General features: G+C 41.9%; 1 protein-coding gene across 3 annotated transcripts; it reads right to left on the reverse strand.

The window, feature by feature from the left end:
* Window positions 1–3,925: 3,925 nt before the first annotated feature.
* Window positions 3,926–25,797, reverse strand: LOC120670776 (serine carboxypeptidase-like 51). Of its 3 annotated transcripts, none has more exons than XM_039950918.1 (14): window positions 25,623–25,797; window positions 19,926–20,067; window positions 19,729–19,823; window positions 19,485–19,592; window positions 19,153–19,400; window positions 18,970–19,013; window positions 18,808–18,875; window positions 18,629–18,734; window positions 5,102–5,274; window positions 4,914–4,983; window positions 4,759–4,809; window positions 4,511–4,563; window positions 4,294–4,429; window positions 3,926–4,207 (listed from the first exon to the last, which is right to left on the reverse strand). In XM_039950918.1, the coding sequence occupies exons 7-14, from the start codon at window positions 18,846–18,848 to the stop codon at window positions 4,139–4,141; spliced, it is 699 nt and encodes a 232-aa protein (XP_039806852.1). In that variant the 5' UTR covers window positions 18,849–18,875; window positions 18,970–19,013; window positions 19,153–19,400; window positions 19,485–19,592; window positions 19,729–19,823; window positions 19,926–20,067; window positions 25,623–25,797; the 3' UTR covers window positions 3,926–4,138. The 3 variants fall into 3 exon arrangements, with proteins under 3 accessions (XP_039806852.1, XP_039806854.1, XP_039806853.1); XM_039950920.1 differs by lacking the exon at window positions 25,623–25,797 and adding an exon at window positions 23,993–24,152; XM_039950919.1 differs by lacking the exon at window positions 25,623–25,797 and adding an exon at window positions 20,175–20,782.
* Between the last annotated feature and the right edge of the window lie 471 nt (window positions 25,798–26,268).

Raw genomic sequence — 26,268 nt, forward strand, 5'->3', positions numbered from 1 at the left:
GGTGGACCCGTATATCGAGGAACACAAGAAGATTTTGCTCTCTGAATTCCCAAAAAAGTCTGAGGCATGGATTACTCGTCAGCACATGAATACTTTCGGCAGCTGGTTGCGAAAGCATCTAATACATAACTTGGATATAAGTGAACAACTATTCTTATTGGCTAGGGGACCATCTTGGAATATCTTAACACACCAAGGGTATAAGATAAATGGAAACATATTTTATACGATAGCCGAAGATAAAAAGTGTACCAACCAAAATAGCAGTGTCCGTATGGATGCTACAGACAATAATGGAAAAAAGGACACATATTACGGCTACATTGAAGAGATATAGGAGTTGGATTACAGTCCCAATTTCAAGGTGCCTCTATTTCGTTGTAATGGGTTAAGCTATCTGGAGGAGGGGTAACAAAAGATGAGTATGGGATGACAATAGTTGGTCTCAACAATCTTGGGTATAGAGACGAGTCGTTTGTCCTAACCCAGTATGTCCATCAGGTTTTCTACATTAAGGACATGTCCAGTAAGCCAAAGAAAGGGGATAAGCAAGTAAAAGGATGAGTCTAAACGACACATAGTTCTATCAGGGAAGAGAAACATTATTGGAGTGGAGGACAAGAGAAACTTGTCAGAAGAATATAATAACTTTGTTCCCATTCCACCTTTCGAAGTAAATGTTGATCCATGCATCCTGCTAGCCAACAATGATGCTCCATACTTGTGCCGTGATCATAATCAAGGGACATTTTTGAAGAGAAAGTTTGTTACCATACAGTAGCTGCTGATCCTTGATGTACTTGAATCATTTTATATTATTCTATAAAAAAGTAATGGCAATTCGAATACTTTTATTATATATGTACTATACCATTATCCTTTATGTGTTATATATATGTATATATATATATGTGTGTATATATATATTTTTATATTTTTCACTTAATTATCAAACTCATATAATTTTCATACAATGATATCGATTACTCAACTAATTATATTTATTTCATGAAATTACATTCATATTAACACACTATACTCTCTCACTAACACACACACTATCTCACAAACTCACAAACTACTTATTACTCCCATGAAATGGCTTAATTTTGTGTAAAACTCACTTTTTAAATATTAATATCGTGATAGAATCCATTTTCTGTCGAAAAGCAATAGTTTCAAAAAAATTATTCACCTAATACATTTTTGCATGGTCAAAATGAAAAATATAATATGGATAAAGTTATATATTTGGTTGACCCAATCACTTGAATAAAAATTAAACATTTTTGTTTTGTATATCAAGTCTATATACAATAAGAAATTTTGTTCCATAATTTTTTTACTCAATTAACAAATGAAAGCCTATTTTAAAAGAGGAGTAAAAAGAAACAAATGAAAAAAAAGAAAGATTTAGCGGAAAGAAGGGAAAACGGGCCCCTTTTGTCCCGGGTGGTAGATCCACCCGAGACTAAAGGTGGGCTGTGGGCTGGGAATTTCTCGGCCCGCCAAAAAAATACATTTTGTCCCGGGTGAAGCCACGACTCGAAGGAAATAAAGTTTAAAACCTCCCATTTTTCTTCTTTTTTTCATACATTCAGGGAGCTCCTCCCCCGAGCAAAAAATGGCTTGTTGGGTGGAGGAAGAAGGGAGTGTAGCTTTTGATGGCCATTTTTAGGGGAGGAGGGTGAACCTCCCCTAGAAATTAATTTGCAAGGGCTGGTCACCTCCACACCTGCTACTACAAATGGGTTATTTTTAGGAGCGCGTGGAGAGTGAACTACCCTACAGATTGCATTTCCAAGGGCGGTTCACCACCCAACTACCCCTGAAAATGACGCCCATTTGTAGGGGCGGGTGGAGAGATGACCCGGGCTATAAATGGATTTTCAGGGCCGGTTCATTTTGGCCTCCTGAAAAAATCAGGACATTGCTACAAATAGTTTTTTGTAGTAGTGTGCCGTCCTACGGGAGTCTAGATATAGACGCAAGCAACACTGCATGATAGAATGAACCGGCCGATCCAATTTGCGCGCAGTATATTGATATGTTCCCTCTCTTTTCCGCGTATACAGATCGATATAGGTGTTTTCGATCCATCGACACGTATGCACCTACGTTTGTCTCCGTTGTCCACAGGTCAGATTCTGAACCCATTAGCTCTAGCTGGACGTGGGGATAGAGGGGAGTAGCTACACGTGAAGAATCCATTTCCAAAATATATGTATAGTTTCTATATGATTTAGTTTTGTATGTATAATTATATACATTTATGAAACATATTCCATAGATGGAACACAACAAGGCTCAGGTACTGATGGCTTCTCGGCTGAATTCTATCAAGTTTTCTGGGAAGTAATTAAGGACGACATTATGACTCTCTTCATGGACTTCCACAAAGAGGATTTAAACCTCTTCAGTCTGAACTTTGGAATTATTATACTAATTCCAAAAGTTCAGGAGGCAACTAGAATTCAACAATATAGACCTATTTACTAATTCCAAAAGTTCAGGAGGCAACTAGAATTCAACAATATAGACCTATTTGCGTCCTCAACGTCAGCTTTAAAATTTTAGATCTGCAATTGCAGAATAAATGCTTATTGGCAAAATAGTTAGTCAATCTGCTTAATACCAATGGTATGTGGCAAAGTCTACTAACAAACAAATATCTAGGATCCAAGTCTCTCACGCAGGTGAAGGCTAAACCTTATGACTCTCATTTCTGGAGAGCTCTTATGAAGATCAAAGATGAGGATTTTGCTAATGGCTCCTTTATTATTAAAGATGGGAGCAAGACTAGGTTCTGGGACAATGTATGGGAAGGTCAAATGCCATTCAAAGACAAATATCCATCACTTTATAAGGTTGTGCATAATCCTCATGTGACTGTGGCCACAAGGCCAATCAATTTATATTTTAGGAGGACTTTGGTGGATATCAAACTGGTTGAATGGCACAACCTTGTAGCTCAGATCGCTAATGTTCAACTGGAGGATGGGTCGGACATGTTTAGATGGAATTTGACCAATTCAGGGTCCTTTACCGTTCGATCTCTGTATCTTCACTTATTAGATAGACAACCGCCTTTCAGACATAAGATGATCTAGAAATTAAAGATTCCTCTAAAAATTAAGATTTTTCTTTGGTTTCTTCAAAGGGGGACACTTTTAACTAAAGATAATCTTGCTAAGAAGAACTGGACAGGAATCCAAAAATATTGCGGATGTAATAGTAATGAGACTATAAAACATCTTTTCCTGGACTGTCCTTATGCGAGAATGGTTTGGAGGATTATCTTTTACGCTACAGGTTTAACGCCGCCTAGATCAATTAGTCATATGTTTAATTCTTGGCTATCTAATCAATCTAAAAAGATTAGGAATTTCATCTGGGTGGGGGTTGCTGCAGTATGCTGGGCAATTTGGAGATGTCGCAATGATATTATTTTTAACAAAATTAAAGTTAACTCGATTTTGCAGGTCATCTTCAGGGGAACGTACTGGTTATGTTTCTGGGCGCAGTTGCAGCGTGAGGAGCACGCCAAGAACACACTCTCCAACTTGAGCAGACTAATTGAGACAGTAGCTCTTGATTTAGTTAAAGGAGGATGGAAGCATGCCTATCGCTTGCAGTAGTTCTTTGTCTTTCTAGAGACTGGTGTTCCCTTTTCTGTTTTTACAAACATTGTAATAATGGCTGTGTATGCCCCTTGTCATAGAGGCCGGAATGGGAATCCTTTTTCTAAAAATATCTTGATCACTATGACATCAATGGATTTTATGGCAGGCTCGACAACTCATTTCCAGGGGTGGGTCACCCCTCACTCGCCCTGAAAATGGATTTTCAGGGGTGGGCACGACGTTACCTGTCTATGCAAATAGTATTTGTAGCTGCAAGAATTGGCTGCAAATAGTATTTGTAGTTGCAAGAATTGGCGGGTACGGCGGCACCGCCCCTACAAATGTGTTTTTACTCTCCCATAAAAACTGTTTCGGTAGTAGTGAAACACATAGCTACCAAAGTTCACACAACGTTGGTAGATGGCCACAAAGTTAAAGGGCTACTCTTATTACAAGTTCTAAAGGAAACTGGTTTACTTAATTAGCTGGAGACTGCACTGTGCTACTGATCGATCTTAATTAGCAGGAGACTGCACTATGCTACTGATCATGTGAACCGCTGTGCATGGCTGATCAACAGGGACCTGCAGAGAACAAACACAGGCAAATACTAATCTTCAGAGAGGCGGTACAAAATAACCATTGGCATGCGCATAAGGAGATTACTTACCGTGTGTCCTGCTGCGAGGACCCAATAGAAGTTCAAATTCTTGTATGACCTGACGAATGCATTGGTGAGGGAGTAAGGATGACAGTAGTGCATGGTCTTCCTTGGCAAGCTCAAGAATTTATGCAGCCCATCCCATCTGAAACGCAAGATATATCATGTGAGAAACGTGTTTGGATAATGCAAGAAGTTGTAAAATAAGAAGATGAAAAAACCTTACTTGAGCCTCCTCACCCATGCTTCGGCACCAAGTGTCGAGCAAAGGATGTCGAACTTTAGAGGAGATAAGATGACAATATGTTAGCTTTCCATACTCTCTCGCTCTCTCTCCCTCAAAAAAACTCTCTCTCTCTTTCTGTCTTAATTTGTTAGATGAAATGATCGTTTATGCATTTGCTATAACTATAATATTATCTAATTTCAGCAATGTTAAAATTCTCAAACATGTATATATTCGCTACTACTTACCTGTCCATTGTACACTGTCACATTCACACCATATGCCAGCAGCTCATCAACCTGCAGAAGAATTGCGCTGATTTTGTCAACAATGTAAATTCCATCACAGCAGAAGATCTTTAAGATTCATCAAACCAAGTGGAGCTATATATATGTTCACATGCCTCGTTGATAGCTGGCTTCATGAAATCGTTGGACAGTGCATCGAAAACCTGCAGTGATGCTTCCTGCCAGCTGCGCACGCAGTATCAGAGAGTATGTTATGAGTTAAAAAAAAAGAGATAGTCCAATTAACCAATATTCAGTAGGCTTTAGATTTTGTGATTTGCACGTAAAAGTAGAATATGCTCACATGACATCCTTGGGGACAATCTTGAGCTTTTGCTTGATGATACCGTTCATGATGCCGCTGATTGTGTTTGGGCTAGAACTTGTTGCCTGGCTCCTGCTCGCCACTGAGTGTCTCTCTTGTAAGTCTAATAGTACCGAGCTCATTGTGTTGTCAATCATGATGTTTTTAATATTCTGCATAAACTCAATCATTAATTAAGGTGCGTGAGTATGTCTCTCAGAGTCAGGTAATTAGAGCTCTTTTAATGTCCTTTGTACTATTATTAGTGCACTATAGAGATTATCTAACTATATATACATTGTACTATTATTAGTGCACTATAGAGATTATCTAATAATTTTTTATAAACTACGAGATAAATTTATTAAAATTAATTAATCTATCATTGGAACATATTTATTGTAGCAATTTATTATCTAATCACGGACTAATTGGGATCAAAAGATTCGTCTCGCAATTTATAGGCAATTTGTGAAAACAGATTTTTTTTCATCTATATTAAATACATGCATGTGTCCAAATATTGAAGTAATTGAAGTGTAATGTTTTTCACGGGGAACTAAACAAGGCTATGAAAAATGAAAGCATGAATAGTGTAGGTTGTGCCGAATGGTGGCAAAACGTTGGAGTAAACAATGCTCATACACAAGGTACTAAGGTATAAAAAAAATTGTATACCTTTACTAGGGGAATGAAACGAACTCAAGCAAGCTTAAATCAAGCTAATTAGTTCTCCAAAATCTCTCTCTCTCCCTCCCTCTCTCTCTCTCATACACATGTACACCCCCACGCAAGCACGCACATGCACATAATGAACAAGTGCTACATATAATTTTCTGATATAATTCAGTAGTGAAACATAATTGGTGACTAGTGAAGTAATAATATAATATAATTGGTAGAATTTCTAACTAATAAATGGAGGAAAGCACCCCCCCCCAATATAAAGATATAAAGACGTTCAATTTTATTTTAAAAAAGATAACAAATCTAGATCTGTGAAAGGAGCACTACTACAGAACAGGCCTTTGTTCCAGGCCATTTGTCCCGGCAGACTTTGGGCCCGGGACAATAGGTGGCTTTTGTCCCGGGTCCAATGGCTAGCCGGGCCAGCGGGGGGACAGGGGCTTTTTGTCCCGGTTGGAGGCACCAACCGGGACAAAAAGTGGCCTTTTATCCCTGGTTGGTGGCTCCAACCGGGACAAAAGGCCAGCGCAGCCTTTTGTCCCGGTTGGAGCCACCAACCGGGATAAAAGGCCCCCTCTTTTGTCCCGGTTGGTGTCTCCAACCGGGACAAAACTCCTTGGCCCCTTATCCCCTTCCCTCCCCCACCGCCCCCCCCCCCCCCCCGCCCGAGCCATTCAACTCACTTGTTCTTGCTGTTCTTGGCTCGGGAGAGAGGAGTTCTTGCTTATTTCTTTTCTTCACCACATTTGTGAAGATCTTTGATTCCCCGTCCATCCATCGGCGCTAAAGGTTTGGGGCTTGTTTTTCTCTTCTTCCTTGGCTTGTATAGCTCATTTCATTCTTTAGAAATAGAGAAAATGTGTAGCTAGCTCAATTCTTGGACATTTAAATTGCATATGTAGGTGTGATTTTCTTTTAGATTTAGATGAGTATGTGGATAGTAGAAATTTTTAGAATGAGTGTAGACACTTCATGTGATGTACTTGTATATATGACCATATTGTGGATAGTTGATTTTTGTATTCATGAATGAATTAATGAAATGAGTATATTAGAATTTTTTGTATTATGAATGGATTATTTTGACACTCTAGTGATGTATTTATTCAGGCTCACATTGAAACCATCTAGAAGCTAAAAAAATCTTTATTTTGAAACAAGTATACATCGTTAATCTCCGTCCAATGGTGATGGCACTACTTTTCGGGGATACACGATGCGCTATAAGGACGTCGCGAATCGGCTGGTCGCATCACCATCACTTCCGATTGATAAGAAGACAGCATTTGACGCAGTCAGCATGGCCGTTGTTGTACTGAGAGCATATCAACGAGCACGCTGCCTGTGCCAAGTGCTGTGCCTATTAATCATAAACGTTGGTGCTGCGACTGGCCGATTGGTGACATCCTTGTACCGCACCGTGTCCCCCCGAAAGGCAGTGTCATCACCGCAGGGTTGAGGTTACTGACATATACATTTTCAGAAATAAAGATTTTTTTCTTCTAGTGGGTTTCTGGATATTGAAAAGAGTGTACTCCTGGAACTGAAGAGTGTCAAAGTAATTATAAGTTATAGAGATTTCTTTCAATTAATTAGAGATTTCTTTCAATTAATGATACATTTCGTCTTTTTATATGATTTCATTGTTATTTGCAAGAGTTATTAATCTGATCATTGTAATTGTAATAGTAAATAATTTTTGCATTGTAATGGTAAGAATTTATAATTTTGTGGAAAATAAAGGTATTTTTCAGTAAAATATGGCTTCAGCAGCTGGAGGGAGTGGCGCCGGTGGGGGTGATTGTTGTCCTTCTGGAGAGAAGGGCACAACTCGAGTAAGTCGTCGGTCCAAAAAACCTAGTGCTTTTCATAGGGCAGCACTCCATTATTTGGAAAAAGAATATAGAGAATGCATGGCAAGGGGCGAGGAATCTCCGTTTGATCTTGAGGATTTATTGCGGTGTTACGGTTCGTCACCACCAAACTCGGAGGTTTCAGCTCCGTCATCTTCTTCTGCGCCAGCAAGAAATCCGTTAGAGCATTGTGCGTTCCAACGCAAGGACGGTTGAAAACCTATGTGTAGTTGTCCGAATTTTTAAGTTTCATGTATAGTACTCCTTTGTTAAGTTCTGTAATGGATTAAGTACTCCTTTTATGTAATCAAGATGTATGATGGATATTGCAGATCTTTTAATTATTCATGTTATGTTATATTTATTTTAATTTAGGTTTGATATATTTTATTTATTCGATACGTGTAAAGAATTCAAATCGATTTATTTAAAATGCAGATGGACCGGCAATTGATGTACAATGCTGACCGACGTTCGAAAGAATTCATTGATGGCCTACATTATTTTTTGTCTGTGGCTGAGGCAAACAAGTAGAATGGTTTTATGTGTTGCCCGTGTGTTCATTGCAACAATAACAAGGATTACTCATCTTCAAAAATCCTACACAGCCACATTTTCGCAAATGGTTTCATCGAGAAGTATGTTTGTTGGACGAAGCACGGAGAACAGGGGTTACCTTGGAAAACAATGAAGAAAAAGATTTTGACGACCACTTTCCCGGGAATGCTGGAATAGGTGCATTCGATGACGATATTCCCATGGAAGAGCCCGAAGTAGATGTAGCAGAAAATGATCCCAGCGATGATCAGGGGCAGGCATTGCACAATGTGCAGGCAGACTGTGAGAGTGAAACGGAGAGGTTGAAGTTCCAGAAGTTGTTAGAGGACCACTGTAAGTTGTGGTACCCAGATTGTCAAAATGGATTGAAGAAACTTGACACCACCTTGGAGTTGCTGCAATGGAAGGCGACAAATGGTGTATCCGACAAGGGATTTGGTGAATTACTCAATTGTTAAAAAATGCTTCCTAAGGACAACGAATTGCCTACCACAACGTATGAAGCCAAACAACTTATTTGCCCTTTAGGATTGGAAGTGCAAAAGATACATGCATGCCCCAACGACTGCATCCTCTATCGAGGCGAGTACGAGAATTTGGATGCATGTCCCGTATGCAGTGCATTGCGTTACAAGATTAGAAAAGATGATCCTGGAGATGTCGAGGGGGAGCCTCCCCGGAAGAGAGTTCCTGTGAAGGTCATGTGGTATTCGCCTATAATACCATGTTTGAAGCATCTGTTTATAAATAAAGATAATGCTAAGTTGATGCGATGGCACAAAGAGGAACGCAAGAAAGACTCGATGTTGAGACACCCCGCTGATGCGTCGCAGTGGAGAAAAATAGATAGAACGTACCCTGAATTTGATTTGGATGCGAGAAACATAAGGTTCGGTTTGAATACGGATGGCATGAATCCTTTTGGTGAGATGAGCAGTGATCATAGCACTTGGCCTGTGACTCTTTGTATGTACAATCTTCCACCATGGTTCTACATGAAACGAAAGTTCAACATGATGCCAGTGCTTATTCCGGGTCGAAAGCAGCCTGGAAATGACATTGATGTGTACCTAAGACCATTGGTCGAAGAACTCTTATTGCTCTGGGGCGATGAAGGTGTACGGATGTGGGATGAATACAAACATGAAAACTTCAACCTACGAGCATTGCTGTTCATAACGATCAATGACTGGCCTGCTCTTAATAACTTGTCAGGACATTCGAACAAGGGATACAAAGCATGCACACACTGTTTAGATGATACCGATAATATATGGTTGACTCACTGTAAGAAGGTTGTATACATGGGTCATCGTCGGTTTCTTCCCATCAGGCATGCGGTACGAAAGAAGGGCAAGCATTTCAAAGGCCAAGCGGACCACCGAACAAAACCGATGCACCGTAGTGGTAAAGACGTCTTCAACATGGTAAAAGATCTAGAAGTTATTTTTGGAAAGGGATCTGGTAGCCAACCTGTTCCGAACGAAAACGGAATGGCGCCCATGTGGAAGAAGAAATCTATATTTTGGGAGCTACCATATTGGGAAGTCTTAGATGTTCGTCATGCAATTGATGTGATGCACCTCACAAAGAATTTTTGCGTCAACCTGATAGCACTTGGGAGTGTATGGAAAGACAAAAAATACAGTAGAAGCACGTCAAGAATTGCAACGTATGGAAGAACGAGATGCCTTACATCCACAACAGCGAGATAATGGACGACAATACTTAAGTCCTGCCAGCTATACTCTTAGCAAGGAAGAGAAAGAAACCATGTTTGACTGCTTGAGCAGTATAAAGGTTCCATCTGGATACTCATCCAATATAAAAGGAATCTTAAAGTTGGCAGAGAAGAAATTTACAAATCTCATGTCCCATGACTGCCATGTGCTTATGACCGAACTTCTTCCGGTTGTGCTACGGGGGGATTCTGCCTGATAATGTCCGGTTAACCATCGTGAAGCTATGTGCCTTCCTCAACGCAGTATCTCAGAAGATAATTGACTCGGAGAATTTGATAAAGCTGCAAAATGATGTGGTGCAATGTCTTGTTGGCTTTGAGCTGATATTTCCACCATCTTTCTTTAACATCATGACACATCTTCTAGTGTACCTTGTGAAAGAGATTGATATCCTCGGACCAGTATTTCTGCACAACATGTTCCCATTCGAAAGGTTCATGGGGGTACTCAAGAAATGTGTTCGTAATCGAGCTCGTCCAGAAGGAAGCATCGCTAGTGCCTACGGAACTGAGGAGGTCATTGACTTTTGTGTTGACTTTATTGATGACCTTAAACCGATTGGAGTCCCTGAATCGCGATATGAGGGGAGACTAACTGTAAAGGGTACATTAGGAAAGAAATCTTATGTCTGCACAGATGATTTCTCATTCAAGAAAGCACATTATACGGTTCTTCAACAATCATCCTTGGTTGACCCATATATCGAGGAACATAAGAAAATTCTGCTCTCCAATTTCCCAGAAAAGTCTGAGGCATGGATTACACGTGAGCACATGAACACTTTCTGTAGCTGGTTGCGGAAGCATCTATAGCATAACATGGATATAAGTAAACAACTGTCCTTATTGGCTATGGGACCATCTTGGAATATCTTAACATACCAAGGGTACGAGATAAATGGAAACACATTTTATACGATAGCCCAAGATAAAAAGAGTACCAACCAAAACAGCGGTGTTCGTATGGATGCCACGGACAATAATGGAAAAAATGACACATATTACAGCTACATTGAAGAGATATGGGAACTGGATTACGGTCCCAATTTCAAGGTGTCTCTATTTCGTTGCCAATGGGTTAAGCTATCTGGAGGAGGGGTAACAAAAGATGAGTATGGGATGACAATAGTTGATCTCAACAATCTTGGGTACTGAGACGAGCCATTTGTCCTAGCCCAGGATGTCGCTCAGGTTTTCTATATTAAGGACATGTCCAGCAAGCCAAAGAAGGGGATAAACAAGCAAAAGGATGAGCCTAAGCGACACATAGTTCTATCAGGAAAGAGAAACATCGTTGGAGTGGAGAACAAGACAGACTTGTCAGAAGAATATAATAATTTTGTTGACATTCCACCTTTCGAAGTAAATGCTGATCCATGCATCCTGCTAGCCAATAATGATGCTCCATACTTGCGCCGTGATCATAATCAAGGGACATTTGTGAAGAGAAAGTCTGTTACTGCTAATCCTTCATGTACTTGAATCATTTTATATTATTGTATAAAAATGTAATCGCAATTCGAATACTTTTATTATATATGTACTGTACAATTATACTTTATGTGTTATATATATCATTTTTTTATATTTTTCACATAATTACCAGATTCAATTATAATTTTTATTCAATAATGGATTACTCAACTAATTTTATTTATTTCATGAAATTACATTCACATTAACACACTATACCCTCTCACTAACACACACAATCTCACTATAACACACACACTATCTCTCAAACTCACACACTACTCATTAATATCATGAAATTGCTTAATTTTATGTAAAATTCACTTTTTAAATGTTAATATCGTGATAGAATCCACTTTCTATCGAAAAGCAACAGTTTGAAAAAATTTGTTCACCTAATATATTTTTGCATGGTCAAAATAACAAATATGATTTCAAAAAAGTTAGATATTTCGTTGACCCAATCACTTGAATGAAAATTAATTATTTTTGTTGCGTGTATCAAGTTTATATAGAGATAATAAATTTTGTTTCATAATTTTTGGAATCAAAATTTATTAACTGAATTAACAAATGAAAGCCTATTTTAAAAAGAGAAGTATAAGAAACAAAAACAAACATAAGATTTGGAGGGAACGAGGGAAAACGGGCCCCTTTTGTCCCGGGTGGTAGATCCACCCGGGACTAAAGGTGAGCTGCGGGCTAGGAATTTTCCTGGCCCGCCAAAAGACACCATTTGTCCCGGGTGGAGCCACGACCCGGGACAAAAGGCCATTTTGTCCCGGGTGGTGGCTTCACCCGGGACAAAAGGCCCCCATCCTATATATGTGTGCGCCTTGTTCCTCTTCTCCCAACACTTCTCCGTCATCTCCGATCCGCTACCTGCTTCTCCGCCGCCGCATCCGCCATCTCCGATCCACTGCTTCTCCTCCGCCGTGAGCCCCGAAACCTCGCGGAGCCGCCCAACCTCGACCACAGCCCCTGCAGTGGCCGGAGTTTGTGCCGAACGCCACCGCAGGTATTTCCGTCCGCCGCCACGATTCCTCGCCGCCGGTGGACTCCATGCCGCCCTGACCCCCGGCCCGCTGCACCTTCGTAGGTCTCTCACGAGCTGAATCACGGGATCTAGGAGCCCGGAGGACCCCTGCAGCGCCTCCTCCACGAGCTTCGCCCGTTCGCCGCCGCTCGCCATCGCCGTCGACCCTACTGCACGCCGCTGCGCTGCATCTCCGGCCGACCCGAATCCTCGGTGAGCACCAACCCAAGCGTAGGTTGAATCGACCCCCGGAGCACCGAGAACGTTGAGCTCTGGCGAGCCTGAGCCGAGCGCCGCCACGGAACTTGAGTTCCGGGAACGCAGCACCGCCGCGTCCCACGCCAGTTAGGTCCCGGCCGCCCGATCCGCAACCAATGCACCAGATTAGATCGAGATCGGATCAAACCCGAACCCCTAGATCCAGATCCGACGGCCCTCATCCTTAGATACCGCTTCAGCCTGCCCTTTTTGTTAAAGAGCCCCTGGACTTTTCGGGAATTAACCCGCGATCCACTGCAGTTCAAAAATAATTCCAGATCAGCCCTGTTTTTAGCGTTTAGGCCCCTGAGCTTTCCAGTTTTTGAACCCGCCATCCAGTCCCTGTCTTTTTGCACGTTAGACCCTAGATCTAACCTTTAATTATGTTTTAGACCCTGGTTTTTGCGCAGAAACCCCTGTAGTTCTAGTTTTCTCGCAGTTTAGTCCCTGGACCTTGTTTTAGCCCTAGATTTCGCGTTCTAGCTCCGTTTTAGGTGTTCTTTATGTCCACGCAATCGTTGTAACACGCAGAATAGTTCTAGCTCAGTTTTGTTTGCTATTTTTATGTATTTTTGTATTGTTTCTTAGCATTTGTCTTTGTTTGCATGTATGTGTATGTGCTGGACCTTGTTTTGGCATTGCGATCGTGAGTAGACGTTGATCCTTCAGAGGAGTACCTGGAGCCACCTTCTGCGGGGCACTTCGAGCAGCAGGAGCAGTTTCAGGAAGGCAAGTATAACATGAACATTCCTATCACCTTTAAATACAATTTCATACTGCGCAAATATGTCAAAAGTTTATAATATTTCTTGAATATTTCATGTATATTACTTAGCAACTACAAAATATTGTAGAAAATTGCATTTTGACTTTGTGAAATACTTAGAGAATGACTTAGTGAATTACTTGGAGAATGACTTAGTAAATTACTTGGAGAATGACTTAGTGAATTACTTAGTGAAATACTGTGTGAATTAATAAGTGAATATTTCATTGAATTACTTAGTGACATACTTGGAGAATTACTTAGTCAATATTGATGTGAATTACTTAGAGAATTTTTTAAGGGTTTTATTTGTATTCATATTTTAGTTACGATGGACCTGCGACACACAGACGCTGAAGATGAACAGTTCCTGTTGAATATGATTGCCAAAGGTCAAGGAGATGTCCCTGAACAAGCTGATGATGGCAGTAATACCGACATATATTTGAATATATCCGGTGATGGAATTGAGCCACCATCTATTCAGGATGACGCTGCTGCTGAACAAAGTGCTAATGTACATATCACAACTATACTTATTTGTAGTGACAATCACATTTTCATCTGAATCTATATGAATACTATGAATGTTTTTTTACAGCCGTCTAGATCATCGTCGTAGCAGAAAAAGACGAAGCGAGGCCCAACAAAAAAACTGGAAGGGCGGTTCATTATAACGGAAGTTGGTCCAAATGGCGAACCGATCGCTCCAGAAGCTGCCGCCAAAAAATTCATAAGATAATCCGGATGTATTGTCAGGGACCACATCCCGATCAGCTTCAGGCTCTGGAAAGCTTCCAATCCAAGCGAGGAACGGGATGCGGTACCCAAAAGAGAAAAAGAATGGTGCTGGCGGGAGCTTAAGAAAAACTTTATGGTTCTAGCTGAATCCGAAGAGATATGCAAGCGCTGGACCCTGAGTAAGATGGCCGAACAGCTGCAATCATTCAACAAAATTTTGACGAAGAAATATATCAAGACCGGGACCACACCCGTATTTACCGGCGAGCTCGAAAAGCTCAGGGGTCACTAGGATGCATTTGTGGAATACAAGTCTTCAGAGCTTGGGCTTCAAAAGGAGAGCTTGGGCTTCAGAAGGTGCAGAAGGCCAAAGACAACGCCTCGAAGAAAGTGTACCATCACACTCTAGGCCAAGGAGGCTACAAGTTTGCAATACCCAAATGGGAGAAGATGGAGCAGGATCTGCTTGACAGAGGCATCCAACCTATGACCATGAACTGGCCTGAAAGGTCAAGGACCTAGTTTTATGGTCACAGGGGAAGCTTGGACCCATTGACTGGGGACTGCATCTATGGGCCAAACATCCAGCGAGCAGCCCAGAGACTACAGGAGGCCATACAAGCAGCGGCCGAGGGAACATTCCAGCCGGATAGAGAGAGGGACGAGCTGACTTACGCCCTTGGGAATCCAGAGCATCCGGGCCACACAAGAGGCAAAGGCGTGGTTCCGTGGAAGTATGGGTTCAGGGATTACATTGAATCATATAGAAGCCGGCAAAGAAGAAAGAATGTTGAGTGGGAGCACTTGTGAATGCTAGAGGAACGGCTCATGTCACACGATCAAAGACTAGAGGAAGAGGTTCCACGCCAAGTGGCCATAGCAATGAGCCAGCAACAGCAAGCGCAAACGGTGCCTCCAGAGCCTAATGTCGCAGCCGATCATCTGTCTCAGTGGAAAAGCAGTTGTGCTTCCACAGACGTCACCGTCGTCGAGCCAACGGGGATCCAGGCCGCAGTTGAAGCGATGGCCCTGCAGCGATTTCCAGTGGATGAGATCACCCAGTGGACACCTTATGACCTGCAGACTGCCATTAAGAACTTAATGTTCACTGTTGCGTACGGTACCGCCATGCCAACCCAACCAGGTGACGTGGACCACGGGCAGCAAATTCTGCCAGGATACACAAGAGTTGGCGTGGAGCGGGTGTGCCATGGTTGGGAGACGCTCGAGCTTGATATTCCTGGAGACGATGGGGAGAGGACACTAGCAGAAGTCATTCATGGCTACATCCTATGGGATAAGCGCTACATTGTCCTAAAGTCAGATGATCGAACACCAAGACCAGCATCTCAGCATGCCTCTCCAAGGCCGGCATCTCCACAAAACTCCCCAAGAGCAGCACTGTCTCGGCAAGGTTCACCGGCACATTCTCCATCACCATCAACTCATGCGCCGATGAACACTCAAGCGTCACCGTCGCCTACATGGTCACCCCTTCTGCCGCCGGCAAAGAAGCAGAAACAGCCGCCGGCAAAGAAGGTTGCTACACCAGCTAATGAGCCTCCAAAGAAGAAAGAAAAGGAGAAGAAAATCAAGGAGGCTCCTATAAACCTTGGGACATGAGCCTTGAAGAATGCGATCAGATAACTCAAGAAAGAGTTAAAGAGCACTTCAAGCCGAAGCCGGAACCTAAGAAAGTGATAAATCCGGTAGATTTGAATTTTTTTAAAGGAATGTGCGAAGTAAATAAGAGAAAATTCATTCCGAGAGATCCCCCTTCAGACTACGAACGCCCAATTATCAAAACTACTGAGAAAAAGAAGAGACAATCAAAGTCGTCATCGTCCGACGTTCCACAGCTCGGAGCCCAAAAGAAACAATCAATAGAGCCTCTCGTAGTGGGACAGACGACGCAACAACAAGACTTTGTTACATTTTTGAAAGAATCAAACCTGACGGCGGCTCAGATTGCAGGGGCAGAAGATATTCCAAAGGCCGATGTGGTCGTCAAATGGACGTATGAGCTGGGCGAATCTCTTGTACCCCCCCCCCCCCCCGAAGTAGTGTCCGTGCTTCCAACGCAAATGTATAAGCTGCACCAGCACTACATGCGTGCGATGGCCGATTGCATCTTCATGTAGCGCGCAAAGATTAAAGATGACGATTTCTTACGGGGGGAGACCATTATATGGATAATCTGGGAAGAAATTTACTAACTATTCCATCAGGAGGACCTCGACATCTCTATGGTCGGCTTGTGTGTTCTGTAAGTATTTTACTCTCCTTACGTATTGTTTTGCATGATCTCAACGTACGGATCCCTTGATTTATTCGGTATCATGTAGAATGGAGATACAAACTTGCAGGAGAAAGGGATACTCTCACCTCGGCTTCATCGACCCAATTACTTATAATTGGAGGATTCTATGCGACACTTCCGATGAGCTATTCCAAAACCTGTTCAAGTACATAAGCGTTCATCACAACAAGCAAATGATATTGTTTCCTTACAACTTTGCGTGAGTGATTCTTTCCGTCTAACTCTTTCTATTCTGTAATTGAATTGTTTAAACCTTAACTACCAAGAACTTCCTCCGTATAATCTTGCAGTGAACACTGGGTCCTAATTGTCATAATTCCCGAGAAGAGCCTACTCGTGGTTATGGACTCATTGAGGAGAAATCTAGAACAATACGAAAATCTTCTTAACATGATGAAAAAGTAATTCTACCACTACTCCGTCGATGACCGATAATTTGAATCACTTTGTTACTTGACTATAATTGTTCTAATCATGCACAGGATTTGGAAACAATTCGCTAAAAATCATTCAGGCAAATTTGACAAGGAATTGAAGATCAAGACAGATTTTGCGGTACGCACTTGGATGATTCGTTGCACGATTCATTAGTTTTATTATATATTCATGTAAATATCTTGTAATTTCTTCTCTCTTAAAGTGTATGAGGCAGAAACAAGGCACTAATTTATGCGCATACTATGTATGCGAGAACATCCATGGTCTGGTAGGTCCTCCAAGGGCCTGGACAGATTGGGAGGAAGTAAGTAAAAAACTTGTTAATATTTGAACTTGTATTTTAATTAGTCAAAATTAATTATCCCCTTTTTTCATAGGTCGAGGAGATGCGCGATAAACTCATACCGGAGGAATAGATTATGGTGATTCAAGAACAATTGTCCGGATTTATTGTTGAGCAAGTCCTCGATCCAAAAGGCGAATTCTACTATGATGGACTATCTAATATTGACAATCGCAGCAAATATGATAATATACGCGTATATATGTAATTAAGAATGAATATACCTATATAAATATATATGTGTGTGTATGTATTAAATTTCTATTTTGAGTATGTATGTATTATATATATAAGCACTCCAATAATATATATATGTGTGTATATATATATATAATATTGGTCCTAGACATTTTCATATGTAAAGGAATTCACATGTATAGATATGTGTGTGTATATATATAAGTGAATTAAATTATATATGAAAACTATCTAGGACAAATATTATATAAGTAACTATATATATATATTAGTGGAGATCATACATACTGAATTCCAATACATAAGTTTAATTGAAATGTAAAAGTATAATTGAAATAGAAAAAGAATTGAGAAAAGAAAAACAGGAAAAAAAAGGACCATTTGTCCCGGTTGGTAACACCAACCGGGACAAAAGGTGCTGCCAGCGCCCTTTTGTCCCGGTTGGTGTTACCAACCGGGACACTACCTTTTGTCCCGGTTGACAGACCCGGGACAAAAGGACCCCCCTTTTGTAATCTATATGCAAATTTAGGGGTTTACTTAAACTATTTTCATAATGGTGGAGGTATAAACAGAGGTTCAAATTTAGGAGGTTACTTTACGTTGTTTTTCATGTGGAAGTGATGATTAATTTTGTTTAAACATGTTAGAGTATAAGCTTTAGAACATCAATTGAGTCGACAAATCAATTGTGGTATGTTTGGTTTTCTATATCAAATTCTGTCTTTTTCAACCGTTTCTTGAGAATTCATGTGGATGCTTTGAAAAAAAATAAGTATCTAATAAGATATTCTAATAATCAACTTAAATATAAGCTGACACATTAATCAACACCATGCTGAAGTCTAAAACACAAAATCTCTCCCCTGCGCCCGTGTGAACCCAAGCTCACCCCAAGCCCCTTGTGCAATTCACAAACATTCTGGTGCAGTTTGCATCTACTGAGTTCAACTTGCTGACAATGATAGGAGGGAAAATAAACAAATGGAAGATATAAAAATGTTCCGAGTTAATAATCCAATGAAATTCAACCTACAATACATGTTATATTATTACTGAAATGCATGTCCTAGAAGTAATTAACCACTGCTGAGAATTCAGTGTTAAATACTTACCACTCTGCCACTACTGTTGTTAATCAAATCAAGCTGATCAGTCAAGGTCTTTAGCGCAGCTGCAAATTGCCCCGCTGCTACTTGCTTCTTTAATTCCACTGCCATCCTGTGACAACGCCAGATTAAAATTGAATGTAAAGTTCACTTGTTTATGAAGCAGACTACCAGCGCTAGCTTACATGATAGTCTTGGGGACTGCATTGTCGTCTAGCCTGGACATGGCCTGAAGAAGCCACGGGTATGAGAGCTGCATGCATCGATGACCAAACAACCCGTTGGAAAAAAAAAACATTGAATTGCAAGTGGTCCATCAAAGATTTTTCAATAAATGAATTTCTTACCGCAAAATCATCAGGCGAAATCCAGCTATTGCCGAGCACAATACCTGTACGGTGGCCAGGAACCAAAAGTTATTAAGCATTAGTCGAGTTGCAACTTGCAATGCAGCTACTACTTTTAATTCAATTTTGAGACTGGTTCAGAACTTGAGATCACTTGAGTAGTGGGTAATAGGGATTAGTTACCTCCGAGAGTGAGTTTGAGGGTGCTGGCGCGGATAGCCCTTGCCACAAGGACGCCAGTTAGAGCAGCGAACTTGCCCCCGTAGGAGTTAGGACTCGCCGACAAGGAACAATGGGCTACTCTGCAGGGTCGGTATCTCCTTAGAGAGTGCCTTGAGAAGTTTCGTGAGGTCAGTGGCCACCTGCAGATCTGTCTTGGTCAGCGCGCTTGGGTCCTCAACATAGCTGTACCCAACGCCAACTGGGTTGTCCTGCCACCACCATGATAACACATCAGCTGTGCTCATGAAGGAAGAAGGAACTAGAAGATTAAAAAATAAGTCTCCCTGACAGACCACGAAGATGAGGTCAGCCTTCTGTAGCCATGTCAAGTTGCGTGTCTGAAGGTTGACGTCAAGAGGCCCTATCTCTAGGAAGTTACCACCTCCAACACCTGAACCTCCCTGATAGGTCCAGAAGAACAAGATGACAATTAGACATGTAGTTTATCCTCAACCAGTAAGTGAAAACCAAAACATGAAACTTAGCTAAATTTAATATGTGCAGTGTGAGAGGGAGAGAAGGAAAGATTATTTGTACCGGACCACCCTGCAGCCAAAGGATGGTCGGCCATGGCTTCTCTGGCGATGACACCTGATGAGGGCTTTTATAGTAATACCAAAATAGGTACGCCTCTTCAAAATAGCAAGCACAAATGAAAGTAGTGAGTATGTAGAAATGATAGAAAAGTAGTGAGTTATAATGTAAGAGGTGGTGATTTGTGAATAAATGATTACTTTGCCGGACTTCTACGTATCCCCATCGCTCCGTGCCATCATCTGTTCCATCACTGATATTGGCAGCGTCCCCGTAAAGTTTGGAGATGCAAAGGAGGCTGGCAAGAGCAACTATGGCATGGGACTTCATTTCGCAGAGACACTGTGTCAAAAAAAATCAGTTTGCTCTTAATTAAGCAATACTCTATATCACTAGAGATTTATCTGCTCAACCCAAAACAAATTCAGAATATATATATATACATATACCAGTTGTCCATGTCAAAGCATACAAATAAAAAGAGACTTGAAGAGTAGCATATATAGAGCGGCAATCAATCATTTGCATGGAAGCAGCTTTACTGTTGCACTACTTGTTATCTCATACGTATAAAGGTATCTACATTTCATAGAGCATCTACTTTCGCAGCAAGGAAAGCAAGCGAGTGATTGGAGAGGGAATCGGAGTGAGATGTAGATGGAGCTGATTTATGGCGTGGTGTGGTGTTGCATCTGCAGTTTGCCAATTTGTGAGGAGGAGCAGGCTTTTCTGCTTCACTTGGACCGAATCAAAAGAGGAAGATGAGCTGGATTGGATGGATGTTCTGGTGCTTGGCGTGGGCAGGAGAGAAGGGATGTGCTACTTGTTTGCTTCCGGTGCATGAAGGTCTAAGTGTGGGGATGGTCCAGGCCAGCTACTGCTAATTGTTTGGTGGAGATAAGAGCAGCGGGAGGAGATGCAGCAGAGCTGCACAGGGATTAGGAGTTGGCATGTGGGGAAACACTGGAGCTGGGGCTGATCGGATTGGAGAACCGGTGCAGTGGTGCTGGTGCTGGTGCTGGTGCTGGTGCTGGCGATGGCATTGGTGTGAGGAAGGAGATGCGTCCTGCTACTGCTGGTTTTTATGGTGGAATGAAGAGTGGTCTGCTATGGAAAGAAGCACATACTTGATAGAGAAAGGGTAAGATGATAAATAAATAGTGGAGGACAGGGTTAGGGTTAGTTTTAAAAAAAAATAGCGCTTTGTAGATGAGTTTTTTGTTTTGTCCCAAAATTGATATAGGAGACTGGACTCGGGTTTATTTTTTTGCCAACCCCTATCCTGGCACGAATCAGACGCTTGTTGTAGTCCATTTGCGTCACAACTAGAATTTCAAGATGCTCAAATACTATATCTAACATGATGTAATAAGCCTTGTTGCAAATCATATTGAAATAGCAGCGCTGAATACTCTTGATGGAGGTTTGCTCTCGATCCCTCACCTCGCCCCCGGTTTGCCATCTTCATTTAGGTCTAATTTGAATAAACCATTTTCCTTGTGCATTAGAGGGGATTGAAAGGGAACGAACTACTTTTCCCCTTAATTCTCCACTTCCCATTCAATCCATCACATGGAAAATGACTGTATCCAAACAGGCCCGTCGGTTACGTGGATCAAAAACAACTTTACAATGGTGTAATGGCCTGGCTCTTTTATTTTCCGTACTTTTGCTAGACTTTGAGAGACAAAAATCTTCCTATCTCTTCTGGAGGACTTATCCAAATAAATATATATATGTGCTCTCAATTTACACCCTATGCTGAAACTTCTTTAAAATGCACTACGGGAAACTCTACATTTGCCGTGTGCCAACGAGTTTGCCGTGTGCAATTTCTCGGGCACACGGCAAAAAACAACTTTGCCGAGTGTCAACAAATAAACACACGGCAAACTAGTGGCACATGGCAAAGCTGCTTTACTTTGGCACACGGCAAAGCCATGTGTTTGCTGTGTACTTTTTTTTAGCACACGGCAAAGTATTAAAATTGTCGTGTGTTTTTTTTTGCACACGGCAAAATAATAAAAAAATTCCTCCAATCACCTCAAAACTTTTTTTACTCTTCACATATGACATATGGTACTTTATGTAAAAATTTAGTATATTTTTGTTTTTATTTTCTATAATTAACTAATTAATTTTATTTCAAGCAATTTTTTCAATTAAGTCAAATTTGAACTGCAAGTGATTCAAGTAATAGAATAAAATGAGTAGAAAAATAATATTCATGTTATTTAACCTATTTTTAGGCCTTATTCATGAAATGAAATGAAATTTTGAACATCTTATTCAGAAAACATGACCACGAGTGTGTGCTCTAGTGATTTTAAAATTCTAGAAAAAACAAATAAAGTCTGAAAATTATAAAATCTGAAAAAATCTCATGATATCATACGTGGAAGCTATGGTAAAAAATTGAGAAAGTTTCGCACATTTTGTCACATACGATGTTTACAAATCGAAGCATCTCAAAGAAAGACCAGTAGCGTTAAGAATGATTCAATTAGATTTTGAGACAACCGTGATGGTTAAATTGTGGTTTGACTATAAAACCTTTTGTATAGACAATAGAGAATATAGGTTATTTCATGTGAAATTTTGGTAATTTTTTATACTGTTTTCATAATTTTAATGTTTAAAATGCAATTATAGAATAATTTAATTTAAGCTATAACTGCATAAATAATAAAATAATAAAAGTAGCAAATTAAATACATATTGTTGAGTAAATTTGACATAGTATTTTCAAAGTGCATCGTAATATATTTAGAAGAACAGAAAAAGAAGAAGAGAACAAAAAAATAAAAAAATAGTTTGCCGAGTGCTATCTGTCTGGCACTCAGATTTGCGGAGTGCTTTCTTCTTGGCACTCGGCAAACAACAGTTGCCACATCATCGATACGCACCCCGGATCCTCTCTCCCCCCATCAGATAAGCCCCCTCACTCCCCCACTCTCCCTGCCTTTGCCTCTCTCTCTGTCTCTCTCTCCGACCGTGGTGGTGGCGCAGGCGTAGAGCACGGGCCTGGTGGGCGCACCCGCACCAGCGCAGTGGCCGCCGCCGCCCAGGGGTTCAGCCGCCGTCCCCGCCCTTCGGAGCGGGCATCGGGGTCGGGCTCGGGGGCCCCGCCGCATCTCTGCGCTCTGTCGCGCGCCATCCGCCCTGCACTCCACCGCCGCCGGCCGTGAATGGCCGGCGCTGGCGGTGGTGCATCTTCGAGCGCCGGACGGCGGAGGCCACCCGGTGGGGCCTCGAGCGGCGACCGGCCCTAGCGGGGAGCGGACGGACGGCGCCGCCGGAGGCGCAGCCTCGAGCACCAGCCCCGATGCGCCATCCTCATCCGGTAGCTGCCCAGCCCCGCCTTTCCCTCATTGGCGATGGCGCGGCCCCTCCCCTCCCCAGATCTACGACGTGGATGGCCGCCGCCATCGCTCCCTCCCCAGATCTGCGATGTGGATGGCCGCCGCCGCTCCCGCACGTGGATGGCCATGTGCGCCGCCACCGTCTCGCCCTCCTTGTAGTGCGCCCCCCTGGCCCCGACCTGAGGTGGTGTCCCCGCCCCTCCTTGGCCTGCGGCGGCGCGGCACCGCCTCTTCCCGACAGCAACGGCAACGGTGCGGCTCCAGCCTTCCCTTGACGGCCTGCAGGCGGCGCAACGGGGGTGCGGCTGGGGCTGCTGCAGGGCGGAGGTGGCGGCGGACGTGGTGGTGGCTGGTTTTTTTATTTATTCCTAAAATTATTTGCCGAGTGTTAGTTGACACACGGCAAACACTCTTTGCCGAGTGCCCGAACATTGACCCACGGCAAACTTGTCTTTGCCGGCCGATCTATGCCGTGTGGGGTTTGCCGTGTGTAATACGGCCTTTGCCATGTGCCTTTGGTACACGGCAAATGTGGCGCATCTGGTAGTGATGTCTAGTTAAAATCACAATCTATCTATTGGGTGTTGTGTTTATCTTGTCTGAGGTCTGGTTATTTATATTTTTCACTACTTGTGCTTTTAACTTTGATCATTTATGATTTCCTCATGAGGTCTTATCATTTATGTTAGGAAATAAGGGAAGGGAAGGAAAGTAGTTTATTATGTTATCATTTGGGGATGGGCGGGTGGCTGATTATTTGCATAGGAAAGGACGTAGGTAATTTGCTAGAGCATGAATCGGAATAAATATGCCAAAATGCCATTGAACAAAAGTGACTGATGTGTATATTGTCAAAATTCGAAGCTAAATGTTACAGTGGCCAACAGTGGAAGCCCAACACTTACATGTTTTGAATTTCGTTGTATTTGGTAGCGCGAATCATCGCCATACCATGTATCTTACATGTTTTGAATCAGCACATGCCTATAAAACAAGCAATTGATCTAGGGTTGATTTTGAATGTGTTTGCTTTTTGTCCGTGTTAGAATAGATCAATAGAGGCAGACAATATGCATTGTGGGACATGTGCACACCCGAGCGTTTCAGTGGCCGGACCTCGGTACCTATAGTAGTAGTGCAATTTGTTTAGCTGTTGCAGAGTCATGGTGACAGGTAAGCATCAACAGCATGGTGGAGTAATATAGCACATGCGCAAATTAAATGCTAATCTCAACAAAAACCAGATCAGTGGGGTGAAGATGAAGACTATTCCAGAACTAGACCAAAATAAAGCTAATGGTTAAGGGAGTTGAGTGGCAACGTGTGGGTGCACTACTAAAACCAGTATGCTTAAGACTGCAGTACTCTTTTTCCCCTAACTTCAAAATGTACTACTATATTAATTTGTGTATAAGACTACATGCTTTTGGGGTTTCTTGATTTTTTTCGCTCAAAGGTCACTCTAGCTTTGGTGATGGGATGAGACCCACGCGACCAACGGCACCTAACTTGCAGTAACTCCTTTGAGTAGGATAAAAACCTATGAGATGCCCCTGTGTTCCTTTTTTTCCTTGGTTGTCCTAACATAGTTGCCAAAATTCAAGCTTTCTTCTACCAGAGGTAACTGATTGAACAAGTCCAGGTGTTCGTTAATTTTGTAGTTAGTGGCCATGTAATTGTGTCCGGACAAAGTTCTATTTGTTTCCGTCTATATCTTGTTTACTGCAATTGTAATTTAGAGCTCAAACTTTTTCCTCCGACGTACACAATTATATTGTCTTGCATTGCTTACACCAAGCTTGTTGACATCACACTAAAAATTACTATTATTCTCTAATAGAAAGAAAATATATCTTAAAAATTAAATATGCAATTTTGAAAACAAATCATGTGTAGAGACCTTGGGGAAAAAAGGAAACTTCTGTTTGCCTCAATCTTAGATGCATGCAAGAAATACACTGGTAGAAAAATGCAAAGGAAACGAGAAATAACAGAGGAATGAATTTGTAAGTACAATATACCTAAAAGACGGGGTAGATATGCTGGTATTTCACTACCGTAGGTACAAGTACTCCACTATACCATGACGGTATCATCAAGCACTAGCAGTAGGCTAGTAGCTCCTAGTGATGTAGACATGAACTCATCATAAACATGTATTCATATCGGCAGGACTAAACCATGGGCAGGCTGTTTCTTCATAATCCCATCAATTAATGATCCTGAAGCGTTTAGTAAGGTTGTGCTAATGATAAGGACTTCTACGTTAGCATGCAAATACTTTAGCTACAACACACGATGCCTTGAGTTAAAATTTGCCGCAGAAACTAGAACTCGATCTATGCTAGCTAGTTCAACAACATTCACGCTGAGATATGATGTCTCATGGAAAAGTGTCCTGTTATTATATCTTTCAGGCACACATTTGAGTGGATGCAGTGAATGTTCATCAAGTCCATTATAAATAAACTAGATGTCGTCCAATCCAAACAAGTAGGCATTATATTACCAGAATCTAAACAAGCAGTCACTCACAGGTGGTGCGGTGGTTGGAGCAATCCAGTCCCAGCAGATCAGAACGTCAGACTAACAGAGTTGGGCACTCAGCAGTGTTGGAGGGAATAAGGCAGAGGGAACATATGCAGCAGTGCAGTGGAGGCAAGTTGAGGTTGTGGCTCACGAGTCACGAGTAAGGAGATGGAGACACAGCAGTGCAGGGAGAGGGTGTGGCACTGTGGCCTTTTTATTGGCCGGTGTCATCCCCTCTCCAAGCTCATCTTACTTCTTTTTTTTCTTTTGCGGGTAACCTCATCTTGTTGTCAGTTGTCACCGCACCCATCTCATCGCCTTCGATTATTTCCTCTTCCCACTGTTACCCCCACCCCTCACGCCCGCGCGATTTCCTGTCCATATTATTTGATGTAGGTCAAAACCCAGATTATAATTGTGTAAGGGCCACAATCTTTTTTTTTCTTTCAAACTAGCTCCGTATAGTAAATAAACTTCGTTCTAGCCCCTCCTGTGGTTTGCGTTGAAAACGTCTTTGTGGAGCACAAGCCTGGAATGTGGCCGCGATTGCCCTTGGCTCTTAGGCTTTCTCCAACCATTCTCCCCATCCAACTCCCCCCAAACGTACTATTTACTATATTTTACTATCTCCCTCCAAAAGATTCCTCCCCCT

Source organism: Panicum virgatum, chromosome 4N, assembly GCF_016808335.1.
Source record: "Panicum virgatum strain AP13 chromosome 4N, P.virgatum_v5, whole genome shotgun sequence".
Taxonomy (NCBI): domain Eukaryota; kingdom Viridiplantae; phylum Streptophyta; class Magnoliopsida; order Poales; family Poaceae; genus Panicum; species Panicum virgatum.

What these genes read in the sequence shown, in the direction of transcription:
- LOC120670776 (XM_039950918.1), bottom strand. Translation starts at nt 18,848, where the DNA reads ATGTCCAGGCTAGACGACAATGCAGTCCCCAAGACTATCAT. An exon ending in GCAGTCCCCAAGACTATCAT is followed by an intron (nt 18,735 to 18,807) that starts GTAAGCTAGCGC and finishes GCGTTGTCACAG; the next exon opens with GATGGCAGTGGAATTAAAGA. An exon ending in TGACAGTGTACAATGGACAG is followed by an intron (nt 4,564 to 4,758) that starts GTAAGTAGTAGC and finishes TCTCCTCTAAAG; the next exon opens with TTCGACATCCTTTGCTCGAC.